General features: G+C 36.0%; 1 protein-coding gene across 1 annotated transcript; it reads left to right on the forward strand.

The window, feature by feature from the left end:
• Window positions 1–1,944: 1,944 nt before the first annotated feature.
• On the forward strand, window positions 1,945–2,556 carry LOC128982114 (uncharacterized). Its single transcript, XM_054401163.1, has one exon. It carries the CDS (start codon window positions 1,945–1,947, stop codon window positions 2,554–2,556), a length of 612 nt encoding a protein of 203 aa, XP_054257138.1.
• Window positions 2,557–21,462: the final 18,906 nt, after the last annotated feature.

A 21,462-nucleotide genomic window follows, 5' to 3' on the forward strand; every position in this document is an offset into this window, starting at 1 on the left:
AAACAGTTAACTATACCAACAAAAAAACACCCCAACCAGAAATTATTGGTGATTGGTAAGAGTTGAACCCGTAAACCTCTAAGATTCACGCTACAATACAATGCTATACAAAAACAACCTAAAGTAACTCATTTAGCATAAATTAGATGTAAGTTTAACATAATATATTTGGTGACCTTTACAAAGGCCATTTTTATACTCAATGGTAAACTTAAGCCCTCTTTCAGCTATTTTTAACATATATTTATTTCACATTTATTATACACAATAGTATATATATATATATATATATTATAAAATATAACACCCAAAATTTACCAATTATGATCAACGGTAAGGTTTAAGCATTATACACTATATAAAGTGTTTTTTTTACAAATCCTACTAGGATAGGATTGAACCCATGAACCTCTCACTATAATACAATTAGTGGTTGGTTAAATTCGAACCCATGAACCTCCAATGATATATTAGTTAGCATTAAACCTCTAGCATAGGTTAGGATTGAACCCGTAAACCTCTAAACTAGGTCACATAAACAGCTGAAATAAACAGCTGTGCGTTAGGATTAAACCCATAAACCTCCCACTATAATACAATACCATTAGTGGTTGGTTAGATTCAAACCCATGAACCTCTAAACTAGATGATCAGCTGAAATAAACAGTTGTGGTTGGTTAAAATTGAACCCGATAACCTCACACTACCCTTTAATAGGTTAGAATTGAACCCTTAGACCTCCAACCAAGACAGGATTGAACCCGTGAACCTCTAGAATAGGCTAGGATTAAACCCATAGACCTCTAAATGATAGGTTAGGATTGAACCCATGAACCTCTAGCATAGATTAAGATTAAATAACCAGAAATGATATATTTTATATTAGGTTAGATTTGAACCCGTGAACTATGTTAAAATCAAACCTCCAATACACACCCTGCATATAGGTACAAGGTGTCAATTTACCACCCAATATATAAGTTAAGGTGTCATTTACCACTATAAACTCTATACCCATAACTGCTGTTGTAGCTCAACCAGCTAACGCGTACAACTATTATTCAAAAGACCCGAGTTCGGTCCTCGGTCAGGCCAACACTTTTTATCCATAATTTAATATTTAATTTAATAATTTATTTAATACAAACACCTACTGACGTCACGTGATCAGCTGATCATGCGCATTCGAGATAAACAGCTGAGAGTACCCTATCTACACCTAGATCATCTCAAGGTCAATTTCTGCCCATTCCCCGCGACGTCTACTGTTTTTAGATTTTACTCTAAAAAATAAAACATTTTTGTTCTTGAGATTTTTTCAATATCTCTAATAGTTAAGGAGCTACGAGGACAAATTGTTAAGTATTGTTTTGTCAAATTATGACTCAGAATTATTTTAGTTTCATACAGTATTTGGGTTGGCAACATTGTTTACAAGTCTAATTGTTGCATTTTGTCACTACCCAGCTGTAAATTCAAACCCGATTCTTGGTAGTTATGGCGTTCGATGAAAAGGTGGATATGTTGTTAATATTTGGCGAATGCCACAAGAACAAACGCGATGCTGCAAATGTGTATGCTGCAAGGTATCCTGATAGACCACATCCATCGTGTAGTGCGTTTTCTCGTCTTGAAAAAAAAAGCCCGATTTACAGGATCTTTGGCTACTCGAAAGATTATCACCGTGCAAAGCGAGTTACAAATGAAGAAGCTGAAATTGATGTTTTAGCAGCACTGTATGATCGTCCTCATATGTCAACCCGTGAAATAAGTAATGAATTAGGGGTGAGTCAAACTTCTATTATCAACATATTGAAACGGCAAAAATTTCATCCTTTTAAAATTAGTTTACATCAGGAGTTATTGGATGCAGACTTTCATCGTAGGTTGCAATTGTGCTATTGGTTGCTTCTAGAAATTGAAAACAATCCCATGTTTTTAGGAATGATTCTCTTTTCAGATGAGGCTACATTTGTGAATACTGGTGAGATGAACAGGCATAACATGCACTATTGGTCTGCTACTAATCCCCACTGGATGCGCACCGAAGACCATCCGAGACGATGTTCCCTTAACGTTTGGTGTGGCATTCTAGGCAATAAGATTATTGGTCCCCACTTTTTTGAGGGAACCCTTAACGGTCCGCGGTATGCTGAATTTATCAGAGAAACTCTCCCTGTCCTATTGGATGAGGTTCCTATTGAAACCCTGAACACCATGTGGTTTCAGCAAGATGGCGCACCTCCGCATTACGCTCATGCTGCCCGAAACGCGGTGAGTGAGAGATTTGAAGAGCGATGGATAGGTAGAGGTGGGCCGGTAGCGTGGCCTCCTCGATCACCTGACCTCACTCCTTTGGATTTTTTTCTGTGGGGAGCCATAAAAGATAAGGTTTACCGCACGCCCCCTACAACCCCCGAAGACATGCGTGAAAGGATACGCAACGAGTGCAGCTCAATTGGCGAAGATGTTTTAATCACAGTACGGAGAGCTCATGTTCAACGACTCACAAAGTGCATTGAGGCAGAAGGGCGGCACTTCGAACATTTGATTTGAAGTTACTAAGCTTTTAGAACTGGTCCTTTGTTTTGGTATTGCTATTACAGTAATCATTTTTTAGATCATTTAAAACTGTTTTAAATAAAATATGTATTTTTTAAATTGTGTTTGTTTATCTTTAGTCTATTTAAGTCGCATAATAATAACAAAACACATACAAAGTTCACACACAACTAAATAATAACAACACTTAAAACTAACATTGTTTTAAAACATGCTTTAGAATTCATGCAACTTTGTATGAAAACTTTAAGTCCTCGTAGCTCCTTAACCGTTAGAGATATTGAAAAAATCTCAAGAACAAAAATGTTTTATTTTTTAGAGTAAAATCTAAAAACAAATAAAATACAGGGTGTTCCATAAGAAATTTTAAAGTTGGCAGCCATATTGGAAAATGGCGGCCACAATGAAAAAATCTGAAATCGTATTCTTGAGTGAAACTTAAAACTGAGCAAGTTTCAAATTTAAAGTGAGGTGCTAAGTCCTGTAATTAAAAAGTTAGCTATTGGATCACTTTAAAAAACTCACCCTGTATACTAAGAAAAGGTTTAACTGTCTTAAAGAATAGGTTTGGACTTGAATAATATCTTGTTTCACATCCAATTTATGTTATTATGGTATTAATGGATTTATCATGAAATGTGCTCAATATTGGCGTTAGGTCTGTCTAATTTTAAAACCAGTTAACAATGTGTACTTTTTATACCGTATATTAACATTATGATTAATGTCTACTTTTACACCGAAAAATACTTATTAGAGTACAGTAGACATTTTTTGATTGTTTATGGTCTGTGAAGAAGTAGGTTCTTCTTTAACTATTTTTGTTACTTTTATGGTAAAACTATTTAAGAAACTGATAGAAAATAGAATTTAATATGCATGACAAAAACATAAGTGTATGAATTATAAAAACCAGGAATGAACCCTTAGGTAACCATGGAAACTTATTAGAGTAAACAAAAACTAAATTTAAACTATTCATTTAAACAAATCATTGTCCAGCTGGTTGCACTCACCACAGTAGGCAGAGCCGACAGACGAGCATGAACTATCAGCGAAATTATCATGGCAATCATCAGCCAAACTACCAGGATGGAGAATTCCCTGGACCTCACGGGTATGGAGCACCCAGAGGGAGAGGTGGCTACGCCCCCCCCCCTCCAAAGAGGAAACGCAAGAGGCAGAAACCCTTGACAAAGAGGAGGTGGTAACAACTCATTCAAGAAGCCAGCCCCAGAAAAAGTAATCGACCCAAGCCTCAGCATTTAAGCAAAGCACCGTCGGAAGAGAAGAATGATCCTCTCTATTCAGAGAGCTTCTTCACAGATAAATCTCAAGCCCTAGCTCCCGAACCGGATTTAAAGCAAATTCACTCCGGGTCTTGACAAATTGGCAGAAACCCTTCACGGATACTGCGTCTCACATCAGACAGGATTTGCCAAACGCATTCCTGAATCAGCACTTGCTTATTACTGCGCAATCTACGCTTATGCAAGGATGCTTGATGTAGAGCAGATAAACTTTCGTGGATTGACCTTCGATGACAAGGAATTTTTATCTAAAGTTAAAGAGTTTGAAAATCAGATTCCGAAATCCTTGAACACAGTACTGGCCGGAATTGGCAATACTGTTTGCTCTAATGGCAGAGAATTGAAGTTTAGAATGCTGCCACGCAATTATATTGAAGGAGAGTGCAATAATGTCACCATCCCAGGTTACTTCGGCCAAGCAGGCCCGGTAACTCAACCTCTCTACAAGTCGTACCCTTGCATCGCAGTGTACGCTCAGCGAATACTTGAGGCATATAGAACCAAAAGCAGGTAAGTCACCTGAACCAAATTTTCTAGGAGAAGCCTAAAACTGTATCGTATACTTGCCAGCAATCAATATACATACTTTTAACCTTAAAAATTAGTAAAAAATCATTGTTTGTTATAAAATAAAATTATATGGGTGTTTCCACATCAGATTTTGCGATAAAATGCTTTGAAATTGGAGATACCTGGATTTGGAAATAAAAAATGGATTTACTTGTTTTTGGAACTTAATTAAGAGGATTTACTTGGTTATGAAAGTTACTTTTGAGATGGTCACTGATTATCATGGTTTGGTGAAACAAAATAAAGCATTTAAATTATTTGGAAACATTATCATTACCTGGCATAGTATTAGTAGGCTAAATTAAAATCTTTATAAAGCACTGCCTCTTGGTAAGGAAAATAAAAAAAGACACATTTTTTGCTTAAAAAGATGTATTTTATTACCTGCAGAAAACAAAAATCACAAAAGCAATATCAATAAAACACAATAAGAATCCTTGTTCTTAAATAAGTATTAAAATTCAGTTTTTCTTCGTTGTTTTTTTTTTGTTTTCACAACAACAAGTTGTAGGCTTTCGTTACACTCTTAGTTCGGAGGATTCCTCCATTGGTTCACATAGAGGATCTTCTTGATCTCCTTCGTCACCATCATCAGGTTGCAAAGGACATAATAAAACTTGTCTATAATATGACAGGTTTTCATTTTCTGCCCATTTCTCGCCGTAGTGGATTTTCAAAAGTCTCTCAACATTTTTTAGTTTTGCTGCCTTCACTTTGTTTCCAGGCTGTATGATACTTGGATGGATGTTCCGAATAGTCTGCCCTGATGCAGTAATAGACTTAAAACAGTTCTGGTCAGTTTTATAAAGTTCTTCACCTTTGACTAATACATTCGACGAATTCTTGGCTGACCGTTTTAAAACAAATCTCTTACACTTAGAAATTTTAAAATGCAGTTTGCTTGTCTCCTTTATTTTGTTTTTCACCTCATCTCTCCAGTCATAAATAGGACAGTCATTTTTTACAGCTACGACAGTGGCATGATTTTGTATAGCCTCTAGGTATTGTTCGGGGTTGTCAATAACTTCGTGTCGACGCAAATCCTTTTCAATGTTACCGAAGACACGGTCAGGGGGTATAAAAGAGTGTCCTCTTACAGGAAACACAAGTTCAACCAACTTGATATTTTCAGGTGCATTCTTCAATAGCCAAACACAAGTCATCACCAAAATCATTCGGTTCTTATTTTGGCCACCGCAGCCATCGGCAACAAGCAGTAATTTACTTGCAGTGTCCGGGAAATTCAATTGTGTTAAGAAATGAAATAAAAAACTTGCGATTTCATTTGAACTTTTTTCATATTGGTCCTCCGTCCAGCAGTAGCTAAAACAGTTTTCCTTGGTAAGGTTAGACTTGGAGTGGCCTTTTACAATCGTACAGTTATACAGGTAAAGTTGTCTTAGGTAGTAAGCCTCTTGGTCTTGTACTTTGGGAAGAACTAAATTCTTCTGGCAATCAAAGGAAACTATTATTACATTTGGACTTTTCTCCCTCAAAAAATCATAGAAAGCTTTAGCACGAAGTTTGTGCACTCTTTTTTCTATTAGTAATGTATTCTTCTTAGCAATGTCCTTTTCAGCTTTAATTCTCTCACCAAACTCAAGGCATATAGAACACATATCAGTTCTTGGGTGACCAAATCCCAAATTGAATTTAGTATTAAGAATATGTCGAAAGTAAGAACTCTTCACCTTTAGACTTTCTTCTGCTTGGGCGTCATACATTCTAAACAGTTTATTGATTGATAATTGAGATGGTAGATACTTCCTCAAGCTTTTTCCTCTGCAGTAATGAGATTCGATACAGTGCAACGATGAAATAAACTTTACGACTGCTTCTTTCTTGGGAAGGTATTGTTGTGATTTTTTGTCACCACCACGTTTGTCTTTTTTAACTTGCCCTGTTTTAAAACCAGCTTTATTGATGTTATCGACTCGACTATTGGTGATGCCTAGTATGTTTATAAAGGCCTTTTTGCACACTGGAATTATTGATAGAGTGTCATAGTCCCTCACAAAATACTTCGTTGAAAACATTCTATGTTCTTTTTCGCCGGTTTTTGTCCTTCTTCTTTTGATAGGCTTAGAAGCACAATGAGATAAGATAACATTATCTTGTATATATTTTTCCTTTGATTCGTAGAATGCTGCATGAAATTTCTTTAGTTAAGACATTTTTAGGGTTCGGCACTTGTAGGCCTTAGTTTTGTGGTTACAATTCGGGTACACAGGCATGTTGTGAGGAGAGTACCTACAAAAAACAAACTGTGTTAGAGCCTAGGGCCTATTAAATGGGACTTGATGCTGAGGCAGTGCTTTCATGAATCGCGTAGAAGTAAATTATAGGCCTAAACTCTAAAACTTTATGGGAACAAAAATTCTAGTCCTAGGCCTATGATAAAAGTATAAGGGATTACCTGTTTCGTTTGGCTACGTTCTTCTTCCACTTATCCTCTTGCCTTGGCCGTTTTCTAGCCTTTTTAGGGCTTACAATAGAAGCAGTGGAGGAAAAACTGCTGTCCATTTTAGTAAAATATCTAAATTATATTTAAGTTGAACTAATTAAAACACACGCTCACGGGATAAGCTCAGATAACCAACACACAGCACAGAACAACAGACAGCTCACTGTAACAGCTGGTGGGAGGAGCTGTATTCTGATTGGCTGCAATGGTGATACCTGTTGTTGGTTTGGACTGTCAATGGATTTACCTTTATTTGTTTCTAACAGCAGTTTTCAACAGGAAAAAAGGTCTGGATGTATATTTATTCGTCACTAACCATTTGGACAGGCTTATAGATCTGTTTCCAATGTATTATAAACAGCTGCCACCTCAATTTCGACAAAAATGTGACTTACCTGCTTTTGGAACTATATGCCTCACTTGCTGATCTAGGAGGTATAGAACACTGGGACCTACCTCAGGATATTAGGCCTAATGACGCCAACGCAGTTCATCCTAACACAAACATGTTAGGTTATCGCCCATCAGTCAACTTGTCAGCGGAGAAACAAGCGTTCCTCTCGAAAGTCGGGATCACGCACAACAACTTTCCGTTCAACAATGGGACCATTGCATTGAACATCCCCCTCTTGTTAGTTATACAGAGGGAACTCAATCAAGTAAAAGGCATTAACTTTGCACCTTTTCCTAACGTCGCCGTAGGCAGTTCAGGACAGATAGCCTTTTATAATGCAGTTACTTCAGTACTACCAGGCATCGACAGTGACGAGAATCAAACTTTGTGTATAAAATTGTTCTGGAGTTTTGATAACCAGAAAGAAGATATTGAATCAGTGTTGTATAAGGCTGGCAAACTTAAATTTACTAATGATCGTCACCAATAGCTTAGAAACAAGGTTCCACTCATTGACGACTCTTCAATGGCGGTTGTGTAAAGTGTGAAGTAAAAAATCACAACTGCAGAGGGTGATTGTAACAGAGGTTTACGGATGATGCTAAGCTCGATTTTCCAATGTGTCACTTTCTGTTCCTACCATTGACTATATATAGTTAATAGTTCCTACTCACCGTGTGATGCAATCGCTGGACCATACAGCCAATAGGCCCATAGCCCATCTCTTGGGTACGTACTCTTACAGAATTATTTTTATAACAACCTTTTCGACAACGATCCTTGATACCGGTACTTTTCCATAGAATACACGGCCTACCTAGGTACTTAAGAAATAAAATTACAAACGTCCAAAAACCCAACGTTGTGTAATTTTTGTCACATTTCCTTATAATGTTAATAGATATACCAGCAATCATTGTTTAGAGAATACGTAATCTATTAAATAACAGAAAGTGATGTTGTATAAGGTAGTTTTTTTTTCAAACTGACACCGATAAGTTTACATTAAGAGTTGTGTACAAATAAAGCAATTAATGGGAAATAACTTTGATTGCCGATAACTTTTTATGAGAAAATCCAAAACCAAGAGATAAATAACCTTGATTAACGCATATAATTGGTCGGATGTACTACAGTTCTTAACTGTAAACGTTGTTTTTGGTACGGTACTGGTTCTTTTCCTTTTAACCATTGGTAGCAGCAAGAATCATTTTTACGTACCAACACATCACAGTAATTTACAAATTAGTTAGTGGTGTTGCACCTTATTTATTACAGGCGTAGGCCTATCTAATTTATTGATGTCTTAACTGTATATTTTTTGCTTTTTCTGTCTGGATTCCAAATTGTTAGTTTATGCTAAGCGATAACGCATTTTAGTAAAACATTTATTCAGCAAACCATCATGAATTGTTCAAACGCTTTGAACGTTGTTTATGTATCAATAGTTCGTGGTCTATTTTGGTAATTTTTACTATAAATCACCAATCTAAATCGTCTATAGTAGGCCTACTGTACTTCATTTCATATAGCAAACCGATTCAGATAGCATTTCGACAGAATTTCGGGTCATCTCCGGTCCAAGCAATAGCAAATATAAATTGTTATGATAAAATTTTATGACATTAACAAAGATTTCAAATACTAATTTTATATGTACTTTTTTATGCTTAAAGCGTAGCAAATTCCCTAATTAAGTTCTGTATTTTTGTGTGTATGTCTGTTGGTAACGCATTAATGTCCTTTATTTCTCAGTATTTCACGGAAAGGACAAGAGCACCTTGAAAATGAAAATGTCAACCCGAATAAAGTGTTAAATTATAAGTTTGAGGTAGTACCTTAAATACCTTCACCCATTATGTTATAATCCTTTAAATTCTGAACAAAATTGTACAAATCCCATTTCCAAAGGTTGTTGACAAACTTATGGGAGAAAGTATGTGTCAAGAATGCTGATACAGTTTTTTTAGTTTAATCATTGCATTTAACATATGGACCAAAAAGATCCGGGTGACATTTAATTGCGAAGCATTAGTTTTGGCTTGAAACTGTCAGATACTGTATTTGCGAAGGAATAGTTTTGTCAGCATATCTGAAAATATGCAAACCAACTGCTGTGCTTTAGTATATAAGAAGGTTTTAACTGACTATGATGAGATCCCCGTGCGTAGAACGGGCACACAGCTAGTTTAAACTATAAAAAAAAAACAAATCATTGTCCAGCTGGTTGCACTCACCAGAGCCTGTATGCATATTGTATTATGCTTTCGTAAAACTTAACTGTATTAATTTTCTCCATGAGGAATCCTTTATATAATAGGTGAAGGCGATTTCTACGAAACACTACTCCTCCGTTAATAATTGATGGATTTTTACAAACGAGTTGTCAAAATTAAGCATTTTTTGTGTAAACGCCCCCTTTCACAAATTCGTGTAATAAAAGTCTTCGGGCTTTGCCCCACAGTCCATCAAAATCCCAACGTATTTCTTATGAAGAACTGTTCATAGTAAACAAATGATGCAAACAAGAATGTTCGTTTTCAGATTGAGTTCGTTTTCGGTTTCGATAACTGGAGTGGAGTGATTGATATCTTTGAGTTGACTCTTTTAAGTCAACGGAAATGGTGACTGTTTTTCGTAAAAAAAAAACGCCTTTAATATTAGCAATTGCTCGAATTCAAGCAACAGTTGCACTAGTCATATATAAAAGTTGTTTGAGGTGAACAATTAAAAAATCGCTAATCATATTGCAAGTGTATGAAATCAAATTAAAAAATCTTATTTATGTTGATATTTTGCATTGGCTAAATTATAAGTTACATGTATTAAGTGCCCTTCTTACTTTTTCAGAGTTCTTACTTCTTCTTCTTACTTTTGATGGAGTCTTTGTTCCATTTGCTATAAAGATGGATTTGTTTTTAGAAAACTCACAAACTAAATATGAATGGGGTGGACACGAAACAATTGTTGCTGTGTGTGCAATTAACGATGTTTCCATACATGTCTACTTTGAAAGAAGTACTGACAACTTCCAAAAGCAAACATTTGGACCCCCAAAAAAGACGCTCCAAATAGTGCATAGGTTGTCAAAGGATGAACAAAGTGAAAGTAAAAAAAGGAATCACTATAATAGCGTCCTTATTTTTTTCCCTCATTGATAAAGCTGTGTAGCCCCATTGTATTATTTTATACATTTTTGTACTATGTTATAGGTAATGTTTTATACTATTTTATTCAATTTTATAATTTATACTATATTATACTATTTTTATACACTATACAAATCGTTTCAATAATTTAACGATTGATTTGGTATTTAATTATTTCTTTCCCTATTATTTTGAATTAAAATTTAGTTTATGTTCGTCATTATCATCAAATGACGTTTGTCATTTTTAAATTGTTATTTGAAAATTCATTATCCTTCCACATATCATTCTTTGCTTTAGCAATGTACAAATAGTACATAAATATTGATATGCCAGTAAAGAAAGAGAGCTAATGTATATGTACTACTGAAAAGAAATGTCTATATTGGGTTGAATCAAAATACTAAAATATGAGTCTTGTAATTCTGAACTAAGTTCAAACCGTTTTGGAAATCAGGAATAAATTTGTCATTGTAGAATTATTATACTACACTAAGGAAAGTTCCTAAGCAGTTCCTCTAATTCCGAGACAAAGTCAAGAATCCGCTATAATAAACAAATAACATGGCCAAGAGCTTCACCTATTTCCATCAATGAATTTACACGCTACGGATATATTCCACAAGCATTCCCCCATTTGTTTCCAAACGGTGCTGCAGAATTCCTTGACCTAACTAGGAGCATCAAGGTTTCATTTCGAGAGTGGTGTGAGTTTCTTATAAGATATAAAGACAAACGATTTTCTCAAGATCCTCGATTCCGATTTTTCTGTTTGAATACAATGCAAAGACGCGATGTCAAAAATGACTTTTGTGGTAATATAGCACAATAAGAAGTGAAATTAGCTATAAACCCGTCATTAATAAATCGTTTGCTGACATGGGGTTCCAAAATCCGTGGCACTTCATCATTTTGTTACCAACGCCGTTTGGAGCTTCAGCCAATGGTTAATCAGCTGGGCGTACCAACGTTGTTTGTTATTAAACAATTCTTAAATTTTAATTCTCTTTTAGGTTACTACTCAACAACATGTTCTAAAAATCTAAAATTTGTCGAGTGTTTACATATTTTTTAAATTTATCAATTGTTTTTGTTCATTTTACATTTTATAAATTTAATTGAAAAACATATATGGAAGATAGAATGCACTGAAGTCCTGAAATTGTTACATGATTTTTTCATTACAGGATGAACAGAGCCCTAAACACGGCGGAAGCGATGCTAATCAATGAGCATCGCTCAGTATGCCATGGGGTGCGGGAAATATTAACAGCCGTCACGTGGTGTGACGCAGGCTTGGCTGCTGGTCTCTATGGTATGTGTATCTATTGTAGAATATAATTACCCTAAACACGGCCGAAGCGATGTTCATTAATGAGCATCGTTCAGTGTGCCATGGGGTGCGGGAAATATTAACAGCCGTCACGTGGTGTGACGCAGGCTTGGCTGCTAGTCTCTATGGTATGTGTATCTATGCATTGTAGAATATAATTACCCTAAACACGGCCGAAGCGATGCTCATTAATGAGCATCGTTCAGTGTGCCATGGGGTGCGGGAAATATTAACAGCCGTCACGTGGTGTGACGCAGGCTTGGCTGCTAGTCCCTATGGTATGTGTATCTATGTATTGTAGAATATAATTACCCCATATTAATTATTCATGACGTATATTAATTATTTTCAATTTATAAAACAGTAAATACAAAATACTAGCTGATGTACCCAAGTTCCGCAACGGAAAGAAAAATGAGATCAGAAGATCACGTTCCCTGAGTATCATAACATATCTTTATAATTTAAAATATCTCATAAATGCAGTAGCGGCTGATGGTAATAGATGATTTGAGGGCTCTGTATATTTTAACATATAAACCAGAACCTAAGTTATAATTCATTGTTGTCTAAGGGCCGGTTGCTGAGCTCCAGATCTATAAGTCCTGGACTTAATGAGTCCAGGACTCAAATAAGCTCTCGGATCTAAATCGTTTTGCTGAGTCGCGGATCTATCTCTGAAACTCCAGGATCTATAAGTCCTGGACCTATTTGAGTCCAGAACTTAAAGCAATAAAGATTGAGGGAATTGTAGAGTTTTTGGCGTTGTGATGTTGGTAATGGTTGACAGCCGGGCCGGGCTGTCTGCTCCGCGCTTCGTAAACAATAGACATCACCCACTCTGTTTACTGTTATATGGCCTAGCAGGCTGCGTCTTGGGTTTTTTGTGACAAGTTTCTCCAAATTTGCGTCCAGTCAGTATCAGTCAGGTTGTCAAGGGTGACACTTCACTCGGGGCTAGGAGTTTATTTTCATTAACATTGTAGTGGATTGTTTGTACATTTATTTGGTGTAGTTATTGTGTAGTTATAAATCGTGTATTTGGTCGTCGACGCGCGTAGTTGTTTACTATCGATATTGTGAATAGTGTTTTGTGGTTTTGTCAATATGAGCGGTGAAGACTTAAAAAACCGTGTCCGATTTGAGAAGAAAGAATTGGACTTGTTGCAGTAATTGGTTGGGAAATACCCTGACGTTAAAAAAAGAACATGACAAAAAAAACGAACAGTTGAAAAAAGTGGTGCGGAAGAAAATTGCTGATGAATTTAACGTAGATGTAAATGTGACCAAGAGATCGACTGATCAGTTGCGGAATGCGTGGAAAAGATTGAAGAAGGATTGGAAGTCAAATGAAGCTGCATTGAGGCGAAAGGAATTCAAGACCGGCGGTGGACCTGCGTCTCCGAACACTGAACCTGATGAAAATGACAGAATTATGGAGGAAGTTTTGTTTGAGCAGGCGCCACTTGATTCAATCCCTGATGATGATTTTCAAGGTAAGAGTCAAAACAAAAGGATTTACTAAAACAATGTTTTATTGCATTATGTTAAAAATTAAACATTATAATTTTTTTAAACTGCACACATTGGTTTCGTATTATAAAATCACGTACAAACCAATTTTCCTTTTTTAGCGGAAGTTTGTAAATGAACATAAAATAGGATGGCTTAAATAATCGATTCCAGTTTCATATTATCTATAGGATGATATGGATAGGTACATAATATAAAATATGATTATACTGTAATATAACACGCAAACAAATTTTTTTTTTTGTGAGCGGATGTTTATCAATTAATACAAAATAGGCTGGCTTAAAATATAAATTCCTTATATACGGTTATATACGGTCAAAAAGGAAAAGGAACATAAATAAAAAAGACATGAGAAAAATTAAAAGAAATAGTGGTAAGCAATATACTACCAAGAAAGGTAAGATTGTAGCAAAAAAGGAATTTAGCAATGCACCTTGTATGTGTAAAATGAAGTGCAACAAAAAAATTTCAAATGATCAAAGAAAAATTGTTTTTGAAAATTTCTGTAAGATTGGGCAATTTAGCGCACAAAACGCTTACATTATTGGCTTGTGTAAGCAAAACACGCCAAAAAAACACCGAATACGGACAGGAAGCCGTGGAGCACGTAGTACTAGTATAAAATATTACATTCAGTTGCCAGATGACAGTGTTAATGTATGTAAAAAGTATTTCTTGGATAAATTAAAGATATCAGATGGGAGACTTTTTCGTACTCTAAAAAAAGTACGTGATGGTTTCGAACCTGGTAGTGACTTGAGAGGAAAACAGACACCAGCTAAAAAAATTGATGAGAATCGTGTTCAACAAGTACGTGCTCATATTGAGTCATCCCCAACTCATCAATCACACTACACGAGAACACATAATCCTAATAAAAAATATTTAAAAGATAATCTAAATATAAAAATAATGTACAACTTGTATGTTGATTGTTGCACTGATAACAATGAAGAGCCAGTTTCAGAGTAATTTTATCGCAATGTGTTCAACCATGAATACAATTTAGATTTTCACTAGCCCAGTAAGGACACATGCGTAACATGTGATAAATATAAATTAATAATAGAAACAGTCACTAATCAGACAGAAAAAAATACACTAGAAATTAATCATCATTTGCACCTTCGCAAAGCAGAGCTTGCTCGCGAAAAAATAAAAGAAGCAACCGAAGAAGCAAAACGTAATCCAAATTTGTACAGTTTGACTTTTGACTTGCAAAAAGCCTTACCATTTCCGTCATTGACTTGTTCCATGGCATATTACAAAAGGAATTTCTATGTCTACAACCTTGGTTGTCCTGAGTTATCGACAGGAAAAGGTTACATGTATGTGTGGCCAGAAACTACAGCTTCTCTTTTTACTGAGGTTTTAGTAAACCTCTATATTTCTCAAAACTACCTAAACGTGACTTACACCATTTTTCCTCTCACATACTCATATGAAATAGATACACCATAAGCTAAGTGTGGCAAATTCATATGAAAGGTTATGAATTTCAGCTAAGTTGGTTAAAGGTTGGATCAGCATGCGTCCGTAGCGTGTCGCCTGTCGACAAATGTTGCAAACTGACAAACGCCAATGCCTAAACTTGCTTTATAGGCTAATCCATCAATATACTTTAGCATTGTAAAAACTTTAGTGTAGGCCTACATTAGATTATGATTTATAAAATGTCAAGAGATTAATTTTGGTCTTAAAATAACACCTAAGTTAACCAACAGCTGCTTGTAAATGTTGTTTATAGAAAAAGTATAATATAACGGAACCTAATAAAAGTTGGGATTATAATGTGTATCCTTACTGAGTTCCTCTTGCTAAATCAAAAAATGTAATAGCTATCTGTCGGAAAGAGTCTTAGGTTTCCATAAAATTGCAACTTATTACATTTAAAAAATTAAGGGTAAATTAAAGGTTCCGGTTGTAGTTTCGCAGCGAGCCCAAGTTCTTGCAGCAGTGGCTAATATTTCAAAAAAGGAAGGTGAGAACATTTTCTTACTGCTGATAGCCTTTTTCGAATTCAATGTGAAAAATACTAGGTATTTTCTATAGTTTGGGCCGTTTAGAAGAACCAAAAAAATTTTTTAAACTCTTCTTGCTCATAATTTCAGTAAACTATGATATTTTTATTTTATTAGAAGTTAAATAGATGCCAAGAAAAGATAGACCGCAAAATAATATTTTTTGGATGGATTTACATTGATCAAAGTACAATTTCAGAGTACAGTGATAAAGTTTCCCGAGCAAAGCTCGGTCCCCATGTACTGCATATTAAATACACAATCAAAATCCATAGCATTGCAATAGAATTGTGTTAATGTCACCGTTGCCTAGTAACTATTTATTTTTGCTGATTCCTCAAATTATTTCTTCACGTAACCTTAAAGTTGTAGTTGTGTTGACTACCAGTGTGCATTATTATAGGGGTGAATAGTGGTAATAGGGGTAAAGGGTATAGTGTGGTGAAAAATGGCGTTCGTACCACGGTCCGAAATGGTTTTGCAGCTCTCGATCGATTTAAAACTAGAACATTCAGTGACTGGCTCACACAACTATGTTCTTTTTTAACAAAAAATTGGATACAGCTGGTCCATATAGATCGGACGTCTACTTTAGTATCTAATAGTCAATGTTTAATGTTTAAGCTTTAATAGATATTTGCCATTGCACTGAAAGCATACCGTTACTTGAATAAGTTTGATCCCTTTATTAGGCGAATTATGGTACCCTATTGAAACAAATGCAAATGGTATAAACTGTGTTTTTTCTTTGCAGACCAGTACAAAGACTCAAGGGGCGTAATTAGGCTTTTACGCCTATTGATAGGAGGACGTGGGCAAGGCGGCAGAGGTGGAAGAGTTGGACGCCGCAGAGGGGGAGAGGTGCTGGACATTATCAATATGGAGACTATGAGGGAGGAGAATAAGACTATGAGGGAGGAGAATAAGACTATAATGGAGGAGAAGGAGGAGGACAAGAAAGAAGAGACCCTGGCTACCCCCATCCGCCCCCTCCACCAGAACAGATACCACTGCCAAATTAGATTAAGTAAGTTAGGTTAAGTAGGCACAGTCGTATCTAATAGTCAATGGTTTAATGTTAAGGCTTTAATAGATATTTATTTGCCAATGCACTGAAAGCATACCGTTACTTGAATAAGTTTTGATCCCATTATTAGGTGAATTATGGTAGCCTATTGAAACAAATGCAAATGGTATAAACTGTGTTTTTTCTTTGCAGAACAGTACAAAGACTCACGGGTCGTAATTAGGCTTTTACGCCTATTAATAGGAGGACGTGAGCAAGGCGGCAGAGGTGAAAGAGGTGGACGCGGCAGAGGGGGAGAGGTGCTGGACATTATCAATATGGAGACTATGAGTGAGGAGAAGAAGACTATTATGGAAGAGGACTATTATGAATTATTTTTTGATTGTGCAGCATGACATAACCACTGTAACTTCCTTTTCCAGTAAATTTCTCTTTTCAAGCGCAAGGTAACAACAAAACCACTGATTTCCCATATTGTCATTGATTTCAGTCAAGTATTGCTTCAGTCAGTGATAAATGCATGGCGTAAGATTTCAATCGACACTTACTTGAAAAGAATGTTCACCTTTGTAACGAAACAAATAAGAAACGTTAAACCCGACACTCTACATCTCTGCTGCAGTCATTTTAGGCACACGGTGTCTGGAGACCTAAAACAGATTAACATCAATGGACCTCTAAAAAATTCCATTTTTCAAGCTTTGGCAATCCTTTTGAACTGTACTCATTTTGAACAATTTAAATGTAATCAGAAACATATATTGTCTGTTTAAATTAAAACTTAAATCAAAGTGTTTTGGATTAAATTGCATTGATTAATAGCTCTGGTGAAACATGTGTTGTTTCAGATGACATTCCCAACAATGACAGCTCCTTTACCATAGAAATTTTTCCTCTGTATAGAAAAAGTCCGTTTTACAATGTTGGAATGTCAATTAAAAAAGATGTAATGGAATTCTATTAGTAGTGAAAGTTCCGACATCACTGAAAAAAAAAAAAACTGCCTGTACTGCCCAACTTTTTCAAAATTATTTTTGAATAGGTACATGCCCTACTCTCCATTATGGCCAGGCTTTGTAATCAGGCATTCAGACATCGACAGAAACTCCAATTGTAGATTCAGCAACGCAAATGTAGAGAATCATTTTTGACATGTAAAGGAAAGTGTTTTGGAATACCAATCTAATCTAAAAGTAGGTAGGTTTGTAAAAATGTTGAATGAATGGATTGGTTTTCATCTGCAAGGAATTGATTAAATTCCGGAAACGACAACGGCCAAACAATATCGATGTCAATAAAAGGCTGGTAATGACAGAGTACGATCCAAATGCTATGGAAATTTTGGCTAAGAGAAAAAACACGAAGGACATATTTCAAAACCACTGTACTTGATGTTGTTCCTAAATGCTTTCTTTCAAATCCACAATAGGGTTCTTAGAAAATTTCTTTCAAATTGTTTACGGTTTTCGCTTTTTTTCGTACCTAAATAGTTTTTGTTTTTTTCAAATATTATTAATGCTTTGTATTCTCCTTAGTTTCTTTTAAATTGTACTCATTACATGTTTTTTCGTAACTTTACTCCTTGACCCCCAAAACTTAAGTTTAATGTCAACATTTGAAGGTTTTTTAGCACTTTTACAAGCCCCATGTTATTCTTATGGAGAATAAAATTGAAATTTAATGACTTTGGTATGGTCAAATGAATCGTTTAGAAAGGTGATAGAGACTTGAAATCTGGTACTATTCTAATAATGGATCCTAAGTAAATGGTGAAATTTGCAAAAGTCCAATTTTCAAATTTTAACCCCTCCAAAAATCCAAAATGGCGGACCTCTGAAAACGACAAAACACATTTTTTTTTTACGGCTATAGGTTGAAAACGGTAAGAGCTAGAAAAGATCTGAGGGCAAATCGTAGGTTCGGAATTAAATTTTCTACAAGACAGCAGGGGCGTTTTTCAAAAATCGCACTCCTTCACCTTCAAAAAACGCCCTATTTTCTGAAATTTGGTAAATTTCATTCATATTCTCAACGGTTTTCGCTATTTTTTCATTCTTTGTATTCATTTTATATATTAATTCTTTATTTCCTCCTTAGTTTACTTTAAATTTTACTCATTACATGTTTTTTTCGTAACTTTTCTCCTTTTAACTCTAATTTCTACGGATTTCTTCGTGTTATTTTAGTATTGGTTAGCTATTATGGATTTTACGTGCGTTGCTGTTAGTTGGATCCTTTCACTAAGGAGATCCAAGGTTCACTGACAGTAACAACTCTCAGTGTATGGCCAATGCGGCCTGTGCCCTCGCCTGGCAAGACCCTCAGGACGCTTTAGCATCGCTTTAGTTGGTGGAGGGATTTGGTGGTATATAAAAAGAAACCAAGTCCAGGTTAAACTGGTGAACTTGTATACTGGTATACTTATTATAAGCACGTGCTACATAGTTCCAATGCAACAAACCCGGACGAGCCTTCCCGCTCAATTCCACCTCCTGTACCAGCCTCCACAACATCATCAACTCACAACACATCATCTTCATCCACTGTAGCACAGTCTCTACCACCGGACCTCAATTCTGATGGACGGTCTGCCAATGAAGAAAGCAATGTTTTGGTAAGCCCTGCCCTACCATTAAATAGGCCAAATCCTGGACAAACGTCATTGGCAGCTTTTATCCCTTAGAAAATGAACGACCGTGAAAAGAAGAAACTCGACAATCTTTTACTAAGACTATTCACAGACGATATCCAACCATTTTCGATCGTTAATGACAGTGGTTTCAGGGCTTTTGTTGAAGCTCTCAATCCGAGATTATACTCTTCCCAGTAGGAAAGTTATAAAATCTAATCTGATTCCAGCTCGCTATGAGCAATGCTATAACAAAGTTAAAACAAAAATTGCTGATGCCCCAATCGTTTGTTTAACTACATACTGTTGGACGTCTGCAGCCATTGAAAGCTACTTGGCATTAACAGCCCACTTCATGTCACATGATTTAGAACTGGAATCAGTGTTACTGGAATGTGCTCAAATTTTCGGAACACACACTAGTAAAAATCTTGGCAGAGTAATACAACGCATTGTCAACGATTTTGATATCCAACGGTTTCGGAACATCCGTGTGGCATGCCTGATGAAGTGTGTTGTTTTAGCGAAGGTCAGACGATAGAGAAACCAGATTGTGTTGAAGTCGAGAGTCCTGATTTTCAAATAAGCGACGATTCGTCAAACGAAACGGAAATTTCTTGTTCTTTGCACGTGACAGCGTCAGTTTTGGGTCTCAGTAATAAGGGTGAATTAGAGCTGCCAGTAAAAATTCAGAGGGGAAAATGACAATATCACTGAGAGTTCTTTCATTGAAACAGGTGAGTTGCAGGTGTTGCAGAAAGCCTAAGCTAGACATGATCAGTCGTTGTTGTGTAGCCTAAAAACCAATTCTAAAACCCAAAGGACATCTCAATGGCACGGAGAAGGCACTTTTAAAATTCAGCAATCCGACTGGTTTCACGTGAAACATGCAGATTCAAAATTCAACTAGGATTTGTTGCAGTTCGTCATTCGGGAGACCGCGAAGACGGTTTTTAATGCGAATTGTATGATTACGTTCACAAGTCACAGGGTCGATCCAAAATCAAAGGTCGGTTTTGAAAGGACCATTCCTATGATCGTGTATTACGGCAGATGCAAATTGGACTCGTGTAGGAGACAGTTTGTTTTTAAAATGTATGAATCAAATTCTTTGACATTGAAAGTTTTTTCCAACGGCGAACCAAATCATGAGGGTGGACAGAGGAGTAGCCAGCGAAAAGTCATTGTTCAAGAAGAGCTTGAAAAAACTCGCCTGCATGCGTTTAGGTGAACCAGATTTCCCAATGCAACAGACAGTCTGTTCGCCGGCAATTTAGGAGCGATTCCTTCATTGGAAGTCTTCCAGAAAGCTCGGTCCGAAAAAGCGATGCAAGGGGATTTTCATGAGGATGACTGATTGATTTGTAAGGCATTGCAAAAGCTAATGCTACAATGGATGGCCAACCATTTCCAAAGACCCTCTACAACACCCAATATGTGCATTTCATGTTGAACTATACAGGGTGTTTGTGAACTCTCTCGAAAAAATTCACAGGATTATTCCTTGGGCTAATACATGAATATTTTACAATATAAACATGGGTCGCCGGAGCCTCGTTTTTTGTCTGTCTGTCTGTATGTGTTTTTTATAAATAACTTTATAACTCGAGTTTTAATCGAGGTACAAACTTTAAATTTGACACAGACACACTTGTGTATTTTAACGTGTTACACAAACATGCAAAATTTCATTTCGTTGACTATAGTTGTTTAAAAATGGCGGCCATCTAAAATCTTTGACCTCAAATTACATGAAAACCACTAGAGTTACAAAAAAAACACAAGAATAACAAAATTTAGGAAATTTTATGCCAAATCAAATGACACCTAGATCTTAAAGATCGGACAACAAACAGCTGAGTTGTAAACTTTTTAAATAATTAATAATTTCTTTACTGGCTTTTAATTGTTATTGTTTATTCTTTAAAATCCTCTGATCCTTTCTAAATTGTCACAACAATGTAAGACAGCTGGTTGGACATATGATTTTGAGATGATGATCACATGATTATTTTGAGTTATTATTTTTTTTCAATAATTAATATTTTCTTTACTGGATTTTAATTGTTAAGCACGGGTCACACTAGGCTGGCACATCAGCGGCGAATTGAAAGAAGCCGCGACTGTCAGCTTAATGTGACCACAAAATTCGCAGCTGACACTGAGCTGACTCAGCCTGGATTGGTGAACCGGTGATGCTGGTGCCAGCTGCTGACCACCAGCGGCTGGCAAACAGCCTAGTGTGACCCGTGCTTTATTGTCTATTCTTTAAAATCATCTGATCCTTTCTAAATTGTTACAACAATGTAAGACAGCTGGTTTTAGTTTTTTTACTAGATGGTAAATGTATTAAGTGTCCTATTTTTACCTTAACTATTGAGATCCGTTTAAGGTTGCGTAATGTACTCTGTATCAGATGATTTTAAAGAATAAACAATAGCAATTAAAAGCCAGTAAAGAAATTATT

Source organism: Macrosteles quadrilineatus, unplaced genomic scaffold (assembly GCF_028750875.1).
Source record: "Macrosteles quadrilineatus isolate MER2022 unplaced genomic scaffold, UCM_ALF_1.0 Scaffold_115__1_contigs__length_332310, whole genome shotgun sequence".
NCBI lineage: Eukaryota > Metazoa > Arthropoda > Insecta > Hemiptera > Cicadellidae > Macrosteles > Macrosteles quadrilineatus.